Here is a 24,235-nt window from a genome sequence, read left to right on the forward strand (position 1 = left end):
CATTGGTGTGAGGGTGTCAGATCCCTTGGAACTGGAGTTATAAATAGTTATGAACTGCCATGTGGGTGCTGGGAATTGAACCTGGGTCCTCTGGAAGAGCAGTCAGTACTCTTAACCCCTGAGCCATCTCTCCAGCCCTGGCAGATCAGATTCTTGATCTGTAACTTGTAAGGTCTTCAGCTGCCTTAGAGTGTATATTCAGGAAAAATAATTTTCATATTAGCTTATGTAAAATATAATTAAGAAGAGTAATTCGTATCACATAACATATTTTAAGAGCAGCACTGAATGATTTTATTATTGTTGTTTCCCATTATTGGCTTGGGTATTTGAGAGTCTCTTTTTATTGAGAGTCATGTGCTGCTTTAGAAAAACATTTCCTATTTTTGTTAACATTTAAATTTATGTGATGTTGAAATCGTCTCATGTCTGGTATCATTTACCATCCTGTTTCCTGGTTAAGTTGGCCTTCAGAGAAGATTGGATGGATGGGGTCCCACATAGTCTGGTGGATGTCTAGTGCTCTTTGTGATGGCTGTGATTCCCAAGTGTATATGCTTAATGAAAATCTGTCCAAGACATTCTCCCTGTGGGTCTTCCAGTTGAATCTTGTCTATCAATTGTTGAGAGGACAAAGAAAGTATAAGGCTTTAGAACTTTTTTCTGTCTGTGGTCTGCCAGCTATACCCTTCCAGAGTATTTCCTGCCTTTAGGAATTCTAGGTTCCCTGGGGGTTAGGGGGAGTGTTTTTGCTCCATGTTATAATAGATTAGTTTAGAAAGCTGTCTCTATTGTTGTGATTATCTTTTTTTTTCTAGCTAGAAAAGGTGTTTCTTCCCGTTTTATTTGATAATACATTTTCACAGAAACATGATTGTTAGGATTATCTTACAGAACTGGGTGAAATAACAGATTAGAACTCATCCTTACACTTTTTGTACATTAATCTGTCTAATTGCGTGGCTTCCCCTTTGCTGTAATTTACTTGTATTCAAAGCCATGTTGGGAAAGAACGTTTTACCAGAAGTGAGTCCCCTCCCCCATGGCTTGAGTCTAATGACCTCACTTTCCTTCCTGTCTTCCTATGTGGAGTGTGCTTGCTAGCACTGCTGCAGTTAGCTGATCTTTTCCTGACTGGACTGCTGGCATGGATAGAGTTAGTGGGTGAAAAGAAGGCCCTAAGGGATCGCTCCAGGAAAAGGAGCAGAGAGAGTCCCGGGTAGTTTCTTAGGAATCCTGCTTAGAGCTTCACAGCTGTTACCAAAGAGTCTTGCTTTAAAAAACAAAAACAAAGAACAACTCTGCCTGCTGCTGTAGAGTAAGTCAGTGGTTTTGAAGATTACGGAATGGATTATTTGTTAGAAAGTAATAGTAACAAGAGCTGTTGGCTCTTTGGCTCCACAATTTACTTGAATAACATCCAACATTCTTCTGTTGCATGGAAGATACAAGTTATTAACCTCAGTTTTTTATTTTTATTTAGTTTTTTATTTTTAAAGAAAAGGCACAAGAGCAGCAGCTCAGCCCTTCTGAACAGCCCCACATTAACAACAAGCTCATGTGCAGGGGCCGGTGAGACAAAGAAAGTTTTGGTAAGGACCTGAATTACCCATGAACGCTGCGGTGTTCTTTTAGACTTGCCACTTGTGCTGGAAGAGTGGATTTCATTTCCTGCACAAAGTGTGTTACTGGATTGTAGAGGTCATTGGTTAGTGTGACCCAGATTCTGTCTTGTAGGGACCATTTCTCACAATAGTATAACTCAGCAGTAGCCTCTGTTAGTGCTGCCCAATAAAGTTTCTGTGTGGACAGGAGTGTTCCGTAGCTTTGTTATCCAGTATGGTAGTCACTGACCATACGCAGCTCTTGAGCAAATGGATTTTCTGGTTTCTTTAGTTTTAATTAAATTAAATAGCCATATGTGGCTTGTGGCTATTTTATTGGACAAAACAACTTTATAAACAATATAAGGGCCTTTTTCTTAGTGGGGAGGCAACAAGATAGTACATGCTTAGAAATGTACAGATTCATTAGTGAATTTATTCCTTCTACATAGGTCATTAGTTTCTACACTCTGTGGTAAGCTTATTAATTCGAATCATCATTAAGATTGTATTCTTGGGGCAATGTGAAGCTGAAGAAGATGGCTATTTATAATTATAAACTCAAGCTGGGTTGTGGTGGTAGTGCATGCATTTAATCCCAGCACTCGGGAGGCAGAGGCAGGCAGATCTCTGTGAGTTCAAGGCCAGCCTTGTCTACAGGGCAAGTTCCAAGAAAGTCAAGGCTATACAGAGAAACCCTGTCTTGAAAAATCAAAAAATCAAAAAAGAAAAAAAAGAAAAAAAAAAAAAAAGAGGGGTCAGAGATAGCTCAGTTGGTAGAGTGCATGAGGTTCCCAACACAGAGTGTGTGTGTATATGTGTGTGTGTGTGTGTGTGTGTGTGTGTGTGTGTGTGTGTGTGTGTGTTAGTAGCTTCTGGGAAATGTAGACATTTCTGGAAAGTTCTTTAGCAAAATCTTGAAGACAAAAAGAATGCGTTTCTAAGAAATTGGGTAAATAGGAGTACAGGAGATATGTGGGAAAATGTGTTTATAGGTTAATGTAATGAAAAAGAGCCTGACAATGTGAGTAATCTATTAATCTACTAATACAGACCGGTTAATACAGATCCTTACAGTTTGTAGAGTGAATCATCGTTTATTATTATTCTTTTTTGTAATAATAGCTTAGGTTTGAAAAGTATAAAATGGTGTTTTAGATTTTTTTTTTATTATGTGTATGGGTGTTTACCTGCATGTATGTCTGTAGACTATATGCATACCTAGAGCACATGGGTGTCAGAAGAGGAGGTGGATCCCCTGGAAGTGGAGTTACAGATGGTTGTGAGCCACCTTGTGGGTACTGGGAATTAAACCCAGGTCCTCTGTAGGAGCAGCCAGTGCTCTTAACTGCTAAGCCATCTCTCTAGTCCATAAAATAGTTTTTTCATTACCATATTTTTTTTTCTGCCAGAGGTCTCTGTTTAGGAGGAGAAGGGGATGAAAAATAAAAATCTAATTTAAATGGCTGAAATGCCGAATTGGACTAAGAAGTGTCAAATTAGGATAAAGATTCAAACCACAGAGTTGAAACTAAAGATAATCAAGTATTTTGGCTTGTGGGAAAAAATGGTTCATTCAAGGTTGGAATGGTGTTAGCTAAGGCAAATAGTCCTTCATTGTGAGAATGGCAACACCAAGTTGAGATTGGCACAGAAAGAGAAGCCAAGAGAGCTGGGTTCATTGACAGAATTGTTTGGGTCTGAGGCCTGGAAGAACTAGAAAACCTGATTTGAATATCTGTTTGGCAGGACTTTAGACATCCGCTTCCTTAAGTAAACAAGCTTGGTAACCAATTGAAAGAGAAAATACATTTGAGTATAAAGAAGTGTTCTAAGTAGTTATGGGAGTTCATGGGCATGGGGTCTCAGCTGTAAGCCATTTGTTAGGAGGTAGGTTTGTGATTTTTTAATTTCCCTTCTGTATGTTAGGACCCTGGAAACCAAGAGCATAGTTATAGCTGACTGAACATCTTGGATATATGACACATCCTAGGAATAGCTGGGGCCTGTGCATGGCTTTACAGTCCATGCTACACAGCATCTCTTTAGCACTCATCAATTCACAGTTCACAATTCATGGAGCTGACAGCTTAGTGTAAAGTACACTAGCCCATGGTTGTTTGTTAATCACCTGTTGACACAGAGTTTTATGATAGCAGTTAACAATGTCAGTGACTCTAAATATGTATATAAGCAATACTTTATGGTTTGGAGTGCTCTTATACAAAGATTGGAATAGAGCCAGAAAACAAACAGACCTGTTGATTTCTAGCCACAGCAATTATATTGAATGTAATTCAGGTAACTTTTGTAAACCTCAGTTTTTCTGTTTGAAATAGACATATTTAATAGTCATTGTTTCTATGTAAGATTTTTGCAAGATCAAAGGATGTATTTTGCACATTATTAAAAAAAGCACAAATGTAAAGTTGTAGTGATTCTATCATTTCTTCTATGTTCTAGTGCTATGGATTTGAGCTTTGGGGAAAGCCAACTTCTAACCAGAACTTTGCAGGTTGTTGTGGAACTAAAAGTATTAAGGTTTTGCTGCCTTTATTGACTTGTCATTACTATCTAATTAATGATCTTTTGCAAACTTGTGAATCTAGTCCAATTTCTGATGATCCCAACACGAGAGTTCTAGGAGAGGTTCTCTTCACCAGGCCAGAGATTGAGCAAGCTGCTCCTGTGACAGACCCACTCTTCACTCTGCAGAACTCCTTTTCTTTTTCAGAGATTGTTGATAAGGAAAGGAGGGCTGGCCAGCTTGAAAATAAGATACACGTAAACCTAGAATTGCTTTGTAAGTTTAGTTTATAATCATCCCTTCCATTAATTTTTTATTACTTCCCTGAGTCATTTATAATAAAAAAAAATTGACTATTTCCATTTTCTTTTTACTTAATTTATTTACTATCTTTGACAAAAAAATTCCAGTTCCAAATGTGTAAGGAGCCACCAAAAATATACAGCAAATAGCCTGGTGTGATGGCATATACCTTTAATTTTGGAACTAGAGAGGTGGAGGCAGTCAGAAACCTTTGTGTTTCAGGCCAGCCAGGGCTGCATAACGAGACCCTGTCAAACAAAAACAGCAAATACAGGGAGAAGGGGCAGTGTAGAATTAGAGAGAGGGTGCAAGGGATGACGACTGAGGCTTAATTTGACCAGGTCAAATTAATTGACAACATTTACTTAATAAACCCTGAGTTTTTTATTCTTAGAGCCCTTTTGGATTACATGTGTAGACTTGAAGTCATTTCTGCTTAAGTCTGGTATTATTGTTGGTTATTCATATTATCCTTATTGACTTTGAGTCAGCTGTGAGGCTTACACTGTCAACTTTCCTGATCATAGCTTTCACCAGTTGACTTTCTCCTTAACAATAAGCTTTGGTGGACAGGGGACTTTATTTGCCTAAATCTGAATGGTATTTTGTTTGTTGCTTTTGTGGGTTTGTGTGTTTGTTTTTGGCTTGTGTCTTAGGGTTTTATTGCTGTGAAGAGACACCATGACCGCAGCAACTTTTTTTGTTTTGTTTTGGTTTTTGGTTTTTTTTTGTTGTTGTTGTTGTTGTTGTTAAAGACAGAATTTCTCTGTGTAACAGCCCTGGCTGTCCTGGAACTCACTTTGTAGACTAGGCTGGCCTTTGCCTCCCAGGTGCTGAGATTAAAGGCGTTTGCCACCACCACAGCAACTCTTATAAAGAAAAACATTAATTGGGGTTCCCGTACAGTTCAGAGGTTTAGTCCATTATTGTCATGGCAGGAAGCATGGTGGTATGCAGGCAGACATGGTGCTGGATCTGGGAGTTCTATATCTGGATGCAGGCAGCAAAAAGACAATTTGAGCCACTAAGCCTGGCTTGAGCTTTTGAAACCTCAAAACCCACCCCCAGTGACACATTTTCTCCAATAAGACCACACCTCTAATAATACCACTCCTTATGAGTCTGTGGGGGCCATTTTCATTCAGACCACCACAGCTTGTTTGTTTTTGTTTTTGTTTTGTTTTGTTTTGTTTTTTGAAAACAAGGCCTCATGTAACCCAGGCTTGCTTTGAACTACTATGTAGCAAAGGACAACCTTGAACTTCTGATCCTCCTACCTATGTCTTCTAAGTGGTAGGGTTATAGGAACAGTGCCACTACCCTCAATTTTATGGTACTGGAGATCCATCCCAAAGCCTTGTGTGTGTTGATCAGGCATTCCACCATGTACCCCAAGCCTCAATGTTTATACTGAAAATTTTTTTCAGTAGCTGTGGCATGTCTCCAGCCAGTTTAATATATGCCTACAGTCAAACTTCTTAAAGACACCCCCCCTCAAAATGTGTTGTGTTCTGTGTATGAAACCACGTAGTCTTACAGGGAATTGGGAAATACACGGAAAGGAGAGAGGAGAGGAAGGAAAGGAAGATGGGCATAGTGATTCTTGTAACCCCAACATTCATTCAGGAGAAGCAGAAGGATCATTGTTTCAGGCCAGCCTGAGCTATATAGTGAGATCATATCTTGGGGTAAAAATGAGGGTTGGGGTTAGAAAAATGAGAGGAAGGAGGAAGTGAGAAAAATTAGAGGGAGGGGTTGAGAGAGAAATTACAGCTGGATGTGTCTGTGCATAATTATATGGTATAGAGAGTGAATGAATGCTGGCAGAAGCCAGGAAAGTGAAAGGTATGAGCTTAGGTCAGCCTTTATGAAGTGATTTCAAGTGATATGAAGTGGCACTTGAACCATGTGTAAAGATATATAAAGGTTTAATTGGATGAAATAAGGGGTGACGATTAGGAAAGAGGTGATTAAAGACCTAGGGGAATGCCGGGCGGTAGTGGCGCACGCCTTTAATCCTAGCACTCGGGAGGCAGAGGCAGGTGGATTACTGTGAGTTCGAGGCCAACCTGGGCTACAAAGTGAGTTCCAGGAAAGGCGCAAAACTACAGAGAAACCCTGTCTCAAAAAAACAAAAAACAAAACAAAACAAAACGAAAAAATAAATAAAGACCTAGGGGAAAGAATACGGCCTATTTGAGGAACAATGGTACACATTGAGATGGCTGGAGAAGAGGGATCCTGGGGGAACAGGCAGTATAATATAGTCAGGTAAACTGAAGGAGCTGCAAATAATAGCAGAGAATTTAGTATTTCTTCTATAGATCAGGGGCATCACTGATAATTTTTTAACAAGAAAGGGATGTGGTGAAAGAGGTATTTAGGATGGTTGGTATTAGAAAATGTAGAGTGAATGGGATAAATAATAGGAAATAAAAGAATAGAGTGGGTGGAAGAGAGGAACTGAGAAGTGCAGAAGTAGCTTTAAGAATCTAGGATTAGCCAGGCAGTGGTGGCACACACCTTTAGTCCCAGCACTTGGGAGGCAGAGGCAGGCAGATCTCTGTGAGTTCAAGGCCAGCCTGATCTACAGAGTGAGTTCCAGGACAGCCAGGACTGTTTCACAGAGAAACCCAGTCTCAAAAAAACACCAAAAAAAAAAAAAAAAAAAAAAAAAAAAAAAAAAAATCTAGGATTATCAGAGTATGGTGGCACACAGGTTTAATGCAACACTCAGGAATCAGAGGCAGAGGCAGGTGTATTTCTGTAATTTCAAGGCTAGCCTGGTCTACATAGTGCATTCCAGGACAGCCAGGGCTCTGTACAGACCCTTTCTCAAAAAATAAAATAAACAAAAAGGAATCCTGGACTAAGGGGAAAGGGTCTCAACAATGGTGATACCAGGAAGAACGGGAAGCTCCATGCTAAAGGTGTTTAAGCAGAGAGTAAGGGGGAAGGAAGGAAAGGTTCACGGTCTCAGATTTTTATGTGTGTAGAGAGGACAGTACGATCAAAGTTACATTGCATTTCTGGGGTTTATTTATTTCTATTTTATATGTGTGCTTGTTTTGCTTGCATCTATGTATATGTACCACATGAATGCCTGGTGCCAGAAGATATCAGGAAAGGGCATCAGGTCTCCTAGAATTAGAGCTAGGAAGATTGTGAGCTGCCATATGGATATTGGGAACTGAAGCTGAGTCCTTTGGAGGAGCAGCCAGAGCTCTTAACCACTGAGCTATCTCCCCAGACCCTAAAATTAATTTTTAAATTTTTTTATTTATGTGCAGAAGAGGTTGTCAGATTCCCTGGAATTGCAGTTAATTGCAGCTGTGAGTTGCCCGACATGGGTGCCAGGAACAAAACTCTAGGCTTCTTGAAGAGCAAAACACTCCTAACCACTAAACCATTTCTCTAGCCCTCAGATTTTGATATAATGACACAGAAGGGTGTCTAGCTAGAGGTAACACGTGTAAAGCCTTGGGTGTGACCTCTAGGAGAGAAACAAAAAGAAATATTGACACTGAGAAGGGGGACTAGTTTAAGAGAGTAGTTGATATAGACACATAGGCCAGGTTAAGAAATTACAATGGGGGAAAAAACTGAGAATGGGCAGGTAGGGGGGTGTGTGTGTGTGTGTGTGTGTGTGTGTGTGTGTGTGTGTGTGTGTTGATTTTTGCAGGTTTCTACTTCCCCATCTGCAGTTTTGAAAATCCTAAAAATTATGCAAAAAATAAAAGATTTTTAGGGTGTTTTTGTTGTTGTTTAAATTTTATTTATTTTTATGTATATGGGTGTTTTGCCTGCATGTCTGTGTACCATGTGTGTGACTGGTGTCCAATAGAACTAGGCTGTGAGTCACCATGTGGGTGCTGGGAATTAAACCAGATCTTTTGGAAGAGCATGTAGTGCTTTTAACCACTGAGCTATCTCTTCAGCCCCAGTTTTTTGGGTTTTTATTTGTGGGTACTCATTTGACAACAAAACAAACCTCATACCCCGAGTCTCTGTGACTTAACTTGGTATGTTCAGTATGAGGAGGAAGATAGCTTTCTCCATATCTCTGTACCCATGTTGAGGGGTCAGGCACTACTTTGAAACATGTAGCTGCCAGAATATAGAACTCAATTCTGTCCCAAGCCGTTGATCAGAACTACACACAGCTAACGTCAGGAAATAACTGGTGTGTATTCTGCCTTGGCTGTAGGTTGCTTCCCTAGCTACTGCCTCCAGTAAGAGAGAAGCATCATGTGATAACCAGAATACACACCATTCTGCCTAAGTCCTAAATGTGCATTCCAAACTATTTTGGTTCCAAGTATTTTGGCTAAAAGATAAGGGAGTTTTTATAATCATTTATTGAGAACTTGTATGTCAGATACCATTCTAATCTCATTGCTTGATTATATAATTTAATTTTTTTGGAAAGTCTATCCAGTAAGTACTATCACAGTCTCACTTTGCAAATGAGAAAATTGAGTCACAGGGGGGTTTAAATGACAAGTGCCAGGTGACACAGCCAAGAAACTGTAGAACCATAACTTAAGGTAGTTTGATTCCAGTGCTGACATTTTTTATAAAGGTTTTTATGTGTATGAGTTTTTGCTTAAATGTGTGTATGTGTAACGTATGCATACCTGGTGCCCAAGGAGGTCAGAAGAGAGCATCAGATCTCCTGGAATTGAAGTTACAAATAGTATGTGGGTGCTAGGAACCAAACCCCAATCTTCTGCAAGAGCAACAGGTACTCGTAACCTCCAAGCTACCTCTTGAACCCCCAAAGTGTTGTTGTTGTTCTTACTTTTTAATTTTTTTTTTTTTTTTTTAAATATGTAACCCTGACTGACCTGGAACTCATAGACCAGGCCAACCTTGAGCTCATAGAAATTCACCTGCCTCTGCTTCCTGGGTGCTGGGACTAAAAATGGCTGCTGTTGCTGCTACTTCTAATTAATTGAGAGAAAGGCTGAGACTGTGTGAGTGCCTGTGTGTTTGTCTCTTTACACCTGTGGACTCCCAGGGACTGAACTGGCGTCCTCGGACTTGGCAACAAGTGCCTCCATCACTGTGGTTTTGCAAGACAGGGTTTCTCTGTGTATCCTTCGCTGTCCTGGAACTAGCTGTGTAGACCAAGTTGGTCTTGAACTCACAGAGATCTTCCTGCCTCTGCCTCCTGAGTGTTGGGATTAAAGGCGTGCACCACCACCACCGCCCAGCCCAGTGCTACATTCTTAACAAATTCATAGCTGCTTCAAATACATGTCAGGTAGATGAAGCTTTGCTTCATCTTAGATTGGAGTGGCCCTAGAGATATAAGAATCCTCTTCTAGAGGTTGACTGAAGAGAAGGTGTTGAGAGCAGCAGAAAGCCAGAGGTCTAAAGCATGGGAGATCATATACTGGGAGAGAGGTAAGAGAGGCGGTGAAAGAGGAACCGCCAAGAAGCAGAAGTGGTTAGAGTGCTGTCAAGTTCTTTAGGTTAGAGCTAAGTCACAGAAGTCAGAGGAGACTGGACTACGAGTTGAAATGCTTCAGAGAATGGTGAAGGAGTTGAACATAGTTATCTTTATCTGAACTTTCCTTATTTGTGGCTTGTTATGACCAGCCTGACAGAAGAAACTCAGATTTGGGAACTTGGCCGGTCTCAGCATACAAGTCATGGGCTTGGTTATACTTCAGTGGGAGTGATTTGGGGTTTGTAGTAAAAGTTCAGTTCCCTTCCACACTAATTTAACATAGAGCAGTGCTTGAGTTCTGGCCCACCTTGGAATACTTTAGTTCCTTCAGTCCTATGTGGAAGGTTCTTATAAGTGTATCTAAATACAGTCTTGTTCTAGTTGAAGAATGAGTACTTTTACTGTGCTTTAAGCCATAATTTTTTTAAAGATTTATTTATTTATTATGTATACAGCATGTATGACTGCAGGTCAGAAGAGGGCACCAGATCTCATTACAGATGGTTGTGAGCCACCATGTGGTTGCTGGGAATTGAACTCAGGACCTCCGGAAGAGCAGTCAGTACTCTTAACCTCTGAACCATCTCTCCAGCCTCATTAAGTCATTTTAATTACATTTTAGTTTATTCTGTGTGTATGTGTGTGCCACGCTATGTATGCTGAGATCAGAGAACAACTTCTGAGGGTTGGTTCTTTGCCTTCCACCATGTGGGTCCTGGAATTGTATTGGTGAAATTATTAAGGCCACTCCACATAGTTAAAAGGGAGGTTTATTTTGTGGGGTAACTTACAAGTGAATGGATAGTTTACAAGGTCTGGAAAAGGTGTGGTGCAGTCCGGCGGTGTTCTCTGGAGAACTCTGCTCAGTCTACCTACAGCTTCCAGGGTCCAGGAACCAAGAGAGCCCACGCATCCGGATCTTGGGTCTTCAGCAACCTCTCTCAGCCCCGCCTTGTAGGCATGACCATTACTGAAGCCTCAATGGGGGTTGGAACTTCAGGTCAAAGCTGGAATGGCTACCCACTACAGGATTGTTCTCAGGTTTGGCAGCAGGCACCTTTGCCAGCTAAGCCATCTCACTGGCCCTAAACCATCTCTCTGGCTCTGATACTCTTTTATTCTAATTTAGTGATTCCTAAGGTGTGGTCTGGAGACCCTGTAGGACACTCCTTCAGCTCTATGAAAGACACTGGGAGTATATGGAGTTAAAACTTTTCATAACTTTCCTCTGTGTCCTGCTCATCCAGAAAGGACAGCATTTGTACTGTCAGAAGTCGAGGTAAGGGCAGTTCTTTGCCTAGCAGGCCATTTTGCCAGAAAGAAGACAAACTTCCAAACAAAGTGTCTTAAAAACTCAACATTCTCTCGGGATCACATCAGTGCTGCCAGGAGCAATCTTGTCTCATGTCAACAGAATTCTAAGTTATTTAAATGCCATATTCTCTAGGTCTATGAAGTGTTTGAAGATTACCAGTCCATATGACCTATATATCTGTAAATCTGGACAACCTAACATAACTATAGAGATGACAAGCATGGGTGACTATAAATCTGTAAGTCTTACCTACCTAAATAACCTAAGGACTAAGGCTTCACATAAAAAAGGTAAACAGTCTATAAGCAAATGTATAGTAAAAGGACAATGACCTCAAAATTGTGACAATACACAAAATATCTTAAACAGAGGTAGAAATGTATAGTGCAATATGACAACAATATGTATCAATATACAAAATATCCTAAACAGAGGTAGAACATATGTACAGTATGACAAAGATAATTTTACATTTGTATCAATATACAAGATATTTCAAATAGGAGTAGAAATACATATATATATATATATATATACACACACACAAAATACGAGAAATATAGTTTTGTAATTGTATCAATATATAAATTATCTTAAACAGGAATATAAAAAATAGTTTACATTTGTATCAGACAGACTAGGCCTGGCATGGCCTTTGAAACCTCAAAGCCCACCTCTAGTAACATATCTCCTCCAACAAGGCCATCCTTTCCAACCCTCCCCAAATAGTTCTACTAACTAAGGACCAAGCATTCAAACATATGAGTCTATGGGGACCATTCTGGTTTAAACCACCACAGTGGTTCTGTCTGTCTGTTTTTTAAAGAATGAGAAAGAACCAAAGTTGGGTGGGTGGGGAGGTTCTAGGAGTAGTTGGAGGAGAGGAAAACATGATCAAAATATATTGCATGAAAATTTTTTGAAGAAAAAGAGAGGAAGATTAAAGCAGAAATTTCAAGTTTGAAGGAAAGAAAAGAATGGTCCTTCTGAGTGAAGAAACTGGAACAGGAGCCATTAAGTGTTAATTAATGGTAATGTTTGCCCAGTGCCTAAAGGATTACCCATGGCTTACTGGAAACTTCAGAGAACTCTCTAACCTGTCTGTTATTCCCTTTGGCAGAGTGACGTCAGAATCAAGTTTGAACACAATGGGGAGAGACGGTAAGTTGCCTTCTGATAAGTAACTGTGTTAATGTATGCTGAAGTCCTGAGAGAGCACTGAGCTCAGAAAACTACCTCTAGTAATAAGTCGTTTTCTTTTTAATTAACTTTTCTTATTAATATTTTAGTTATAATTATTTTGTGAAGAGCCAAGGTGGAAATTCTCAGTGGAGAGAAATGTGATTTCACTTAGTTTCTCTGCTCATCGTGGAGAATTTAGGACCCTGTGTTGTGGGTGTGGCCTCTTTGCACCTAAGTGTGCTTTTCAGTCTTGTCATCCACACCCCTTTTGCTTTTCTCTCCCTCACTTTTCTTCCTTTCTCCTTTCCTTTGTGTATTTCCTTAGTGACTTTTCTATTGCTGTGATAAAACACCGTGATGGAAGCAACTTATAAAAGAAAGTTTGATTGGGCTCCAGTTTCAGAAGGCTAGAGTCCATGACAGAGGAGTAAAGGCATGGCGCTAGCAACAGCTGAGAGCTCACAGCTTGATTCAAAAGTAGCTGTTGGAGAGGTAACAAGAAATGGTGAGAGTCTTTTGAAACCTCGAAGTCCACCCCCAGTGACACAGCTTGTCCAACAAGGCCACACCTCCTAATCCTTCCCATATAATTTCATCAGTGGGATCCAGTATTTAAACATGAGCCTATGGGGTATTCTCATTCAAACCACCACAGAGGAGTAAACAGCATTGCCACAAGAAGGTTATAGAACCCTGCTATAGGTACCTGCAGTACCTTACTCCTTTTCTTTATTCTGAGAGTTTTCTGCAGCTGATGCATTTCAGCCCACTTTGAAGCCAGCTCCAAAGGAGATGGATAGTTGCTGTTGTGCCTTGAAAAGACCCATTCTCAGAGAAGCGTACAAGGTTGAAAGAGCTTCCTGGTGAAAGTACTGTAGACACGATAGTCTGCAGAGCCAGGGTCCTGCTGCTACTCTGAGTTCTAGGGCTATTCTAACCTGGAGGAAGGGAGAGCTGAGCCCTGTCCCCTAATTGCATATCCTGTCCTGCCAGAAGCAAGGAGGTTAAGTTGCCACTTGATTATTGGTATTTTTTATTTTCTGACCTGACTATGATTTTGAGGAATGACCAAACCTGGAGCACCAGAGACTTTTCAGAAGTAGATATGGAATCAAAAGCTCAATTGTGTTGGAGCTTAATTATGCAGTTATGGTCTCTGAATTCCCTGTTCCCAAAGTGGTGTGCGGTTTCCATGAGTAGACTTAAACTGTAAAAGTGTATGTGTTTGATTTCAGAGAAGCTGCCAGATGGAAACCACAAGTATTTAAGGTAGTCAGGCAGGAATCGCCTTCTGAAGCCCTGAGCTGAAAAATGCTGCTATCAAGGTTTTAAAAATCTACATTTTTTAATGGAGTTGTTTTCAGGAACCATGGCATTTCACTGTTTGTGTACTATGTGTACAACTGAGGACTTGAGAGAGTTACTACCAAAAAGCCAAGCTTAAGCTGGGCCAGGCATCTCGTCGTCGTTTCCTGTATTTCATCTATTATGATTTGGTAAAGAGGGCCATTGTGGACTTTCTTTAGTTTTTATAGAGAAGTAGTATCTTTCCTTCTTTTATTATTTTTTAATCTTATGTGTGCCAGTGTTTTGTCTGCATGTGTGTCTGTGCATCTATCACCTGTGCACCGAGGCCAGAAGAGGGATTGAATCCCCTGGAACTGGAGCTAGGGTGTTTAGCTACTATTATATGGGTGCTGGGAATCCAACTCCAGGTCCTCTGGAAGAGCAGCCAGTGTTCTTAACTATTGAATCATCTCTCCAGCCCCAATATCTTTATAAATGTCGGCCCTTGTAGAATTGGAATTTATAGAGAAGGTGAAAGAATTAGTGACTCATCCCATTTGTCTAGGTATTCACTTTCATAGGTAGACTTCCATTTTAGAAGAGTAGGACCTTGACTGTCCACCCTCAAAGAGGACAGAGAGGAAAACTGTTTCCCTCTGAAAACCTTAGTAGTAAGACACAATTAAGCACTGGCCTAAGGTCTGTTAGCCAATCGATGCTCTGGAAAGTCATGGTTTCTGATCCTGACCAGACTTTGAAGCAGTTACGGGTGATTGACTGTCTCATAGCCAGGTCTGATGCAGAAGAACTTATCTCTGAGCTTGATTGCTTTCCAGCACTGGGGAAGGGATAGCTCCCTCATACTGGGACTGGAGAGACTGTTTAGTAGTTAAGAGCACTGCCAGTTCTTCCAGAGGACCTGGAGTTTGATTCCCAGCACCCTCGTAGTAGCTAACATCCTGGCTCCAGTTCCAGGGGATCCAGTGCTGTAACTAGAGTTTTCCTGCTTTGCCCACAGTCAGGACAAATCTTTGTCATCCGCCAGTCCCACAGCCGCTCAGACCCAACCAAGTAAACACAGAGACTTATATTGCTTACAAACTGTATGGCCATGGCAGGCTTCTTGCTAACTGTTCTTATAGCTTAAATTAATCTATTTCCATAAATCTATACCTTGCCACGTGGCTTGTGGCTTACTGGTATCTTCACATGCTGCTTGTCATGGCGGTGGCTGGCAGTGACTCCTTCCACCTTCCTGTTCTTTCTTTTCTCCTCTCTGTTTTTCCTGCCTATACTTCCTGCCTAGCCACTGGCCAATCAATATTTTATTTATTGACCAATCAGAGCAATTTGACATACAGACCATCCCACAGCATAGTGCCCTCTTCTGGCCTCCTCAAGCACCAGGTACACATTGATATATATGCAAAGGTGTTTCATGGAAATGTTGGGTCCTTTTGGACTTTTGCTAAGGTCTTAATGTGATTTACCCTTGAGCATTAATGGAGAATGTTTCTCTCCAAAGGTTACAGTTAGTACCTCCATCTAGATAGCCCAGATATATAACACCTAGCAGTACTACTGCTTGGGAGAATTGATTTGAGAAAGGGAAAAAAATACAAGGATTATTATAGTGTAGATAGATTTCCTAGTGGAGACAATTGAAATGTCAATGTAATTTCCAAAGAACAGATATGATTACATTAATATTCTATCAAAGTTGTTCAACAGAACTTACAACTATCATGAAAATATTCTGTGTCTGCATTATCTATTACAGTACCTACCAGCTGCGTGTGATAGGTGGCTAATGAGACCAAGAAATCAAATTTTTTTGTTGTTATTTTTGTTGTTGGGTTTGTTTGTTTGTTGAGCAGGGTCTCTTTAGCTGTCCAGGAGACCAGGCTGGCCTCAAACTCAGAGAAATCCACCTGCCCTTACCTCCGAAGTACTGAGATTAAAGGCATGCACCCACCATGCCCAGCAAGGAACCAGTTTTGAACATATTTTAATTTTAAATGTTAGTGGTCACATGTGGCTACTAGTTACCATATTGAATAACAATTCTAGATGAGGAAGACTTTTTATACTGCTCATTGGTTTGAGTCTACCTAGCATAGAAGAACATTAAATAGATTACCTAGTTAGAGTTTATTAAAACCTACTGAATTAGAGGCTTCTCTTTTGTGAGTTGTTTACTTCTGATGACACCACTTCCCACTCTGCAGGCACAGTTAACATGGAAAAGCCATCTTCCTGTCAGCATGGAAGAAGGCAAGAAGCATAGCGGCTGTGTGGCATGTTTACACTCCATCCACCACTAGTCTGGCTTGCCCTCCCTGTGCATCATGAGGATGTACTAGCCATTGGTGGCTATCTCTGTACATTGTTTTAGCTTTGACTTCCTTCCACTCTCCTATTGCTTTTTGTTTGCTTTCCTTCTCTTCATCTTCCTGGGTTTTGGTTGGTTGGTTTTGGTTTTTTGTCATTGTTGCCTTTTGTCTGTGGGTACCCCCCCCAACCCCTTTGAGATACAGTGTTCTTATTTGTAGCTAAAGCTGGCCTTGAACTCTTGGATATCTTCTTGCCTCAGCCTCCTGAGTGCTGGAATTACAGATGTGAGCCATCATACCTGACTTTATCTTTTTCTTACTGATTTTTCCCTTCCTCTCTTTCTCTCTCTCTCTCTAAGGGAGTGGGAGTTGACACAGATCTCACTGTATAACTGAGGCAGGCATTGATCTAACTTTGTATCCCAGGCCATCCTAGGACCTCAGATCCTCCTGCCTCAGCCTCTTTTTTTTTTTTTTTTTTTTTTGCCTGTATGTGTCTGTATGAGGGTGTCAGAACCCCTGGAACTGGAGTTAGGAGACAGTTTTGAGCTGCCATGTGGGTGCTGAGAGTTGAATCTGGTCCTCTGGAAGAACAGCCAGTGCTCTTAACTGCTGATTCCTCTCCATCTGCTGCCTCAGCCTCTTAAATGCTGATAGGCATATACCACCAATCCCAGCTTTAATTTTTTTAATTAAATTTTATTTTTTATTTTATTTGTTGGATGTTTTGCCTGCATGTATATCTGTATACCACTTGTGTGCTTGGTGCCCATAGAGGCCAGAAGACAGTGTAAGGTCCCCTAGAACTGAAGTTACAGAACTTTGTGAGCCATTATGTGGCATTAGAAATCAAACTTGGTTCTTCTGGAAGAGCAAGTAGTGCTCTTAACTACAGAGCCGTCTCTCTTGCTCTGTACCTTCTAAATTTTCTTAAATTTATTTTTTTTAACCAATCCTAGCTTTTATTGATTTTCTTCATTTGTGGTTTAATTTCATTGATAGTTTATTTTGTCATTAGAAGATTTTTGCTGTTGTAGTTTTTGGTTTTGGGGTTGTTTCTTTGTATGTTTGTTTGAGATAAGGTCTCACCACCCTTTAGTCCTGACTGGCCTCTAATTCTCTTTGTAGACCAGGCTGCCGTCTAATTTACAGAGATCTGCCTGCTTCTGCCTTCCAAGTGCTGGGATTGAAATTATACACCACCACTTTGGGCAGGAGTTTTTGTTATCAGGTCAAGTGCTCTATCACTTAACTTTATTCCCCAATCCAAGAAGACAAATTTGACAGCAAAATTATTTTCTGTGGTTATTGAATGTGAATGCACTCCATAGGCTTATGTGTTTGAATGTTTGGTGTCTGGTTGGACTATTTAGGATGTGTGGGCTGGAGGTGGTGTATCAAGTGGGCTTTGAGGTTTCAGAAGCCCACTGCAGGCCCAGTCTCTGTCTGCTGCTTGTGGGTGAGATAAAAGCTCTCAGCTACTGTTCATCACCATGCCTGCCTGCATGCCTCACCACATGGTGGTCATGGACTCACTCTCTGTAAGCAAGCCCCCAATTAAATGCTTTCTTTTGTAAGTTGTTTGGTTATGGTGTCTCTTCACAGCAATAGAAAAGTAACTAAAACACTTTCTAATTTTTTTTTTTTTAAAGATTTATTTATTTAGTACAGTGTTCTGTCTGCATATATGCCTACATGTCAGAAGCGGGCACCGGATCTCATTACAGATGGTTGTGAGCCACCATGTGGTTGCTGGGAATTGAACTCAGGACCCCTGGAAGAGCAGCCAGTGCTCTTAACCTCTGAGCCATCTCTCCAGCCCTCCCAACACTTTCTAATTTTTAAATATATGGTTAACTCACATTCTTGCTTTCTTTTAGAATTATAGCATTCAGCCGGCCTGTGAGATATGAAGATGTGGAGCACAAGGTGACAACAGTATTCGGGCAGCCTCTTGATTTACATTACATGAATAATGAGGTGAGGAGATGGATTGGAAAGGGCCAAGAGGGACAGCCCTGTGCATTTTTCACTTCTTACCTGAAAAATGTTTAGTTTGTTTCTTTAATATCATCTGCAGGTTTTCTGTTTCTAGAGCCTCTTATTAACTGCAACAACTGGGATTTTTATTTCCTAGATGAGAGATTATGTAGCTACTTGCATCCTCCTTATTCAGTAACATCTTAATCTGTGGTGGGATAAGATGAAGTACCAGAGCCAAGGCTTTGTTTGTTTCTATTTTGTAATAGGGTTTTGCTGTTGTTGTTTTCCTCAGCACAGCCTTAACAAGTGGAAATTTCAGCAGGAGCTGGGAAGGTGTGAAGAACAGTGGCATAGATAACCTATTCCGTTCATAAAAGCTAGATTCTTCTCTCAGAGTTTAATTCTAATTGTAGCTTGTTTTAAAAGTTAGAAGCTAACCCATTGATTAACTATTTATTACATCCCTTTCCCCAACAGTCTTTATTTATTCCTGTTCCAAATTTCACCTAGGAAGGAATTCTTTTGACTACTACTTTATTTTTCTAGCTCTTAAGTAAAGCTACCATTGGTTTAGGCCAACACTTCTATTAGTCTGAAAGGTAATGCATTGATGTTTATGTAATAGGAAACATGTATCTTAAGGGAAAAAAGTTGGTGACAATTGACTTGAGTCTGCCATGCAAATGCTTTACCACTGAACCACATCCTTAACCCTCTTACTATGTAGTTTTTAATATTTGATAACAAATTAGAAAATTTCTCTGTAATTAAGTCCCTAAATTGGTGGTTGCTGAGATGTGTGTATTTGTATGTTAAAGGTTTTTTGTTTTGTTTTTGTTTTTAAGACAGTCTGAATATGCAGCCAAGGTTATCTTCCTGCTTCCAGCTCCTGTGTGCTGGGATTGCAGGTGTGCACTCACACCTGGCCTTAGGTGCTGAAGATTTTGGTTTTTTTAGAGAAGATTTTGTTAAGTTGCCCATGCTAGCTTTGAAATCATGGTCTTTTTGCTTTTGCCTCTCCAGTACTGGCACTACAAGTGACATGTACCTCACACCCAATGATCTATAGGTTTTTAGGGTACATTTTTGAAATATGGTAAATTTGGTAAGTAAATCACTAACTACAGTTTATAAAAAATAAAATACAAATATTCTAAGGCACATAAACTAAGACATTTTTCCATCTAGGATGTAACTCTCCTTAAAAAGGAGATTGAGTCATTACATGAGAGCCTGAGGTTCATGGTGCTGATCTCATTAGCACCAAAGAAACAAAGGATTCCATAGATGACTTGGTACTTTTTTTCCTCTTTCAGTTGTTTTTCCATTAAGAATTCCATTAAAGAATCAAGGGCTGACCCAGGCGTGGTTGTGCACACCTTTAATTCCTGAGCTCGGAAGGCAAGGACAGGCAGATCTCTGTGAGTTCGAAGCCAGCCTGGTCTACAGAGTGAGTTCCTAGACAGACAGGGCTACACAGAGAAACCCTGTCTTGAAAAACTAAAAACAACAACAAAAAGAATCAAGGGCTGGAGAGATGGCTCAGTTGTCAAACTGCTTGCTCCCCAAGTATGAGGCCCTGAGTTCAGATTCCCAAACACCCACATAAAAGGCCAGGTGCTCGGGAGGCAGAACCAGGAGAATCCCTGGGTCTTGGTGCCCTGCTAGTCTAGTGAAATCAGTGAGCTCAGGCTCAGTGAGAAACTGTCTAAAAAATAAGGTGGAGAACAATGGAGGAAGACTTTTCCATCCACTTCTACGTCGACGTATATGCCAAGTACACCCCCACCACAACATGCACATATACACGTGCATGTAAGAATTCCAGATATTTTTCAAACTCTTTCCCCTCCCTTTCTTTTTTTGAGATGGGTTTCCTTATGCAGCTCTGGCTGGTGTGGAATTCCCTCTATAAATTAGACTGACCTTGAACTTATTGCAAATCCTCTCCCAAGTGTGCCACCATTCCTTGCCCCCTGCATTCTTGATAACAAAATATTATTTATTTGTGTAGATATTAATTTTAAATCCATATATCAAGAATTGTTATTAATTACATTAGTACATGTTCTTTTATATTTAGGTCAGTGATCTGGAGTTGATCAGTTTATATTTTGTTAATTTTAAATATGTCAATTCTGCTGAGCGTGGTGGCCCACACCTTTAAAGCCAACACTCAGGAACAGAGGAGGAGGATCTCTGTGAGTTCTAGGACAGCCTGATCTACATTGGGAGCCCAAGGACAGCCAGGGATAAATAGAGAGACCCTGTCTCAAAAAAAAAAAACCTCAATTCTTTTCTTTTCTCCCTTTAAACTCTGCTTATCAGGATTTGAGAATACCCAATAAGAAATTGATTATAGTTTGGTTTTGGGTTTTTTGTTTTTTTGAGACAGGGTTTCTCTGTGTAGCTTTGCGCCTTTCCTGGAACTCACTTGGTAGCCCAGGCTGGCCTCGAACTCAGAGATCTGCCTGGCTCTGCCTCCCGAGTGCTGGGATTAAAGGCGTGCACCCGCCCCGCCCGCCTGCGTTAATATATATTTTTGTAATAATAGTTATTGAGGTATAATTCACTTATCTTAAAATTCAACCCATTAAAGTATCAGATTCCTTGGGGTTTATATTGAATTAATAGAGTTATATAGCCCAAACCATCAGCTAATTTCAAAGCAGTTTCATCTTCTAAAGAAATACTTTAGACCCATTATCTGTCATTTCCCAGTCTCCTCTCTCCAGATTTTAGTTGCCACTTACCTAATTTCAGTATCTTTGGATCTGCTTATTCTGAATATGTCATATATGTAGAATCATACAATGTAGAGCCTTTTGTGCCTGACTTCCACTAAGCCTGTGTTTTCATATTGTCACATGTATCACTACTTTATTACTCTTTGTTGCAGAACAATAAAAATTCATTTATATGGATATATACCATTTTATTTATTGATTTTTTTTTTTTCAAGACAGGGTTTCTCTGTGTAGCCTTAGCTCTCCCAGAACTCACTCTGTAGACCAGGCTGACCTCGAACTCAAGAGATCTGCCTGCCTCTGGCTCCTGAGTGTTGGGATTAAAGGCGTGTGTCACTATTGCAAAGCTGTATATACCACTTTTTATATATCCATCAAGTTGCTTTCAGTTTTTGGTGATTATGAACATTTGTGTATAAGGTTTTACATGAACATGTATTTTCATTTGTTACATATACCTAGTAGAATTGCTAGGTGCAGCAACTTTTTAACTTCCGAAGTTTCCTATGTCTATACCATTAAATAGTTCTACCAATGATGTATGAGAACTGAGATTTCTCCACCAACCTTACCATCACTTATTTCCTGCCCCCTCTTTTTTCCTTTTCCTAGTCTCTGCATGCTAGGGAAACACTCTTGTCTCTGAGCTACTATCCTGGAATTACAGTGGAATTACAGTGTGTGCCAACATACTCCGTTTTCCTTTTCTGATATCCCTTCTAGTACATGTGAAATGCTGTGACATTGTGATTTTGCTTGGCATTTCCCTAATGACTCATGATATAGAGCATCTTTTCTTGTGCTTATTGGCCATGTACATTGTCTTTGCTTATTTTAAAAGTTGAGCCTTTATTGTTGATTGTAAGAGTTCTTATGTAGTCTATGTACTAGACTCATACATTGGCAAAATTATCTTTAGTTTTTTTGGAAATTAGCATGCTTATTCCAGTGATTTCTTTATCCTACCCCCCAAACTGACTCTCTCTCTCTCACTCTCTTTCTCTTTCTGTCCATCTGTTTTTCTGTTTCTTTCTTTCCAATTTCATGGCACTCAGACAGATTCTCCTGTCTCCCCCTCCCAAGGGCTGGGATTCTAGGTGTACACACTTGTACCTGCTTGATGCAGTGCTGGGGCTTGAATGTAGTGCTTCCTTACATGCTGGACAACACACTACCAACTGAACTACATCCTGGCCTGTCGTTTATTCCTCAGGAAGGAACTTTTCTGCATCTCCAATATGATATGAATTATAAAACATTTACCCATCCTATGAATAGTTTTGAGGTTTTATTTATTTTAGAACTGATTGTTTATTCCAATTTGGGATTTGGAATTATTATCTCTTTATAAGTTAGGAACTGAATAAGTTAATTGGACTTTTGCTTGAACTTTGTTTTAGCATACACATATAAGTTCTGACATTTGCTAGGTCTTAGGTAAAGCATACTTTTGCATCTTTAATATTAAGTACTTGGGCTATGGAGATAGTTCAGTGGGTAAAGCACTTGCTGTCCAAGTATAAGGACCTGAGTTCAAATCCAGAGAATCTGCAAAAAACAGGCACTGTAGTGTATGTCTGTCCCAGCGTTCCCACAGTGAGATGGAAGTCAGAGACAAGAGAATCCCTAGACACTAACAGCAAGTCATCTCTCTAGCTTATGCACTGGCAAACAACAACAAAGAGATTGTTTGAAACCAGGTGGAAGGTGGACACTGGGATCTGAGGTTGTCTTCTGACCTCCACACATGCACTGTGGTGTATGCACACCCAAACTCACAAGTGTGTGCATACACATATGTCAAACACAGATACATTATACACAGTTTTTTTTTTAAATTTTAGTACTCATAATGTCCTCTGCATGTAACAGTAAGTGAGCGTTATCTGCATTTTCAGATACCTTCTCAGTAATTACATGGGCTAGGAACAGAGGAGGTTGATTTCCAGTTCTAGTCCTGCCTTTAAGTGTTATATAACATTAAGCACTGCTGTCTTAGGGTTTCAATAGCTGTGAAGAGACACCATGACTTAGAAAAGAAAGCATTATGTAGCCCAGGCAGGCTGACCTCAAACTCGTAATTCTCATATGTCAACTTTCTGAGTGCTGGCATAATAGGTGTGTGCCATTGTCTCTGGCTTAAGACTAAAGCTTTAAAAATTGAATTGAGGGATTGGAGAATGCACAACTATCTATAATTCTAGTTTCAGGGGATCCAACACCTTCTGACCTCCATAAGCACCAGGCACACATGAGGCACACCTACATTTATGCAGGCAAAACATACATACCCATTAAAAAAACAAATACACTCTTTAAAAAAAAAATAAAGAATTGACTCCAGGGGCTATAGAGGTGACTCAGCAGATAAGACTACTTGCCCTTGCAGAGGACTCAGGTTTGGTTCCCAGCATCCACATCAAGTAGCTCACAACTGTCTGTAACTGTAGTTTCAGAGGATCCAGTATACTCTTCTGGTCTCCATAGGCACCTGCATGCATGTGGTACACATACGCATACATCAAGCTCATACACAAATGAATAAAATGAACTTTTAAAACAAAGAGGTCTAGCATAGTGGCACATGCTTCAATCCCAGCACAAGAGGCAAAAGCAGAAGGATCTCTGTGAGTTCAAGACAAACCTGATCTACAAAGTGAGTTCCAAGACAGCCAGGGCTACATAGAGAGATCCTGTCTCAAAAAAAAACAACAAAACAAAAAAATCATATATATAAACTGTATGATTCCATTTATATTAAAAGTTCAAAAAATACAAATCTGTAGAGTTAGAAAATATGCTGGCAGCTGCCTGGCACTGGCAGTGGGAAGAGGGATGGACTGTAAATGGGCATAAGATATAAGTGAGGGAACTGTTTTAAGATTGAAAAGAACTGATGGATGCACAGCTCTGTAGATCTATTTGGGAATTACTGCACACTGAGAAGAAACAAACTTATAATTTCAGCTGGATCTCATAAGACCTTATAGTATCCAATGAGATTGTTTTTCTCTGAACATATTTTTAGTTTTTTGTTTTTGCAAACTAAAGCATTAAGATAGATTTGTATTTTATATGATTTCCTTTTTTTTTTGTGTGTGTGTCCTGTTGTTATAGCTCTCCATCCTGTTGAAAAACCAAGATGATCTCGATAAAGCAATTGACATTTTGGATAGAAGCTCAAGCATGAAAAGCCTTAGGATACTACTGTTATCCCAGGACAGAAACCATGTAAGTAGCCCCTGTCATGGAAGACAAAGCTTACATTCCTTCAGTTTTGCCTTGTTTACTTGACAGTTTTTTGTGTTTCTTAGCCACTGCCAAAGTAAGAATATGACATTCAGTCCAGCCCCATCAGTCTTCTACATTTGATTTCACTGGAAACCAGATTGTTAGGGTCAATCACAACAAAGATTATTTGACCAACAGCATGGGAGAAGGGAGAAAAGCATTTCATAATAAAGGAGAAAAAAAATACACCACATATTCCTTTGTTTGA

The 24,235-nt window shown here is 40.1% G+C and overlaps 1 protein-coding gene across 5 annotated transcripts in view; it reads left to right on the forward strand.

Annotated features, from left to right (window-relative positions):
• Window positions 1-24,235, forward strand: part of Map3k3 (mitogen-activated protein kinase kinase kinase 3) — an 84,173-nt gene that overhangs the window by 14,460 nt on the left and 45,478 nt on the right. For 4 of the 5 annotated variants that reach the window (XM_006970513.4, XM_042282983.2, XM_042282984.2 and 1 more), the window contains exons 3-5: window positions 12,325-12,365; window positions 17,887-17,986; window positions 23,854-23,967. In XM_006970513.4, coding sequence (XP_006970575.1) covers window positions 12,325-12,365; window positions 17,887-17,986; window positions 23,854-23,967 — 255 coding nt within the window. Of the gene's footprint in view, window positions 1-1,499; window positions 1,593-12,324; window positions 12,366-17,886; window positions 17,987-23,853; window positions 23,968-24,235 lie in introns of all 5 variants that reach the window. The other variant, XM_076543556.1, reaches the window with a different exon arrangement.

Source organism: Peromyscus maniculatus, chromosome 8 (assembly GCF_049852395.1).
Source record: "Peromyscus maniculatus bairdii isolate BWxNUB_F1_BW_parent chromosome 8, HU_Pman_BW_mat_3.1, whole genome shotgun sequence".
Taxonomy (NCBI): Eukaryota; Metazoa; Chordata; class Mammalia; order Rodentia; family Cricetidae; genus Peromyscus; species Peromyscus maniculatus.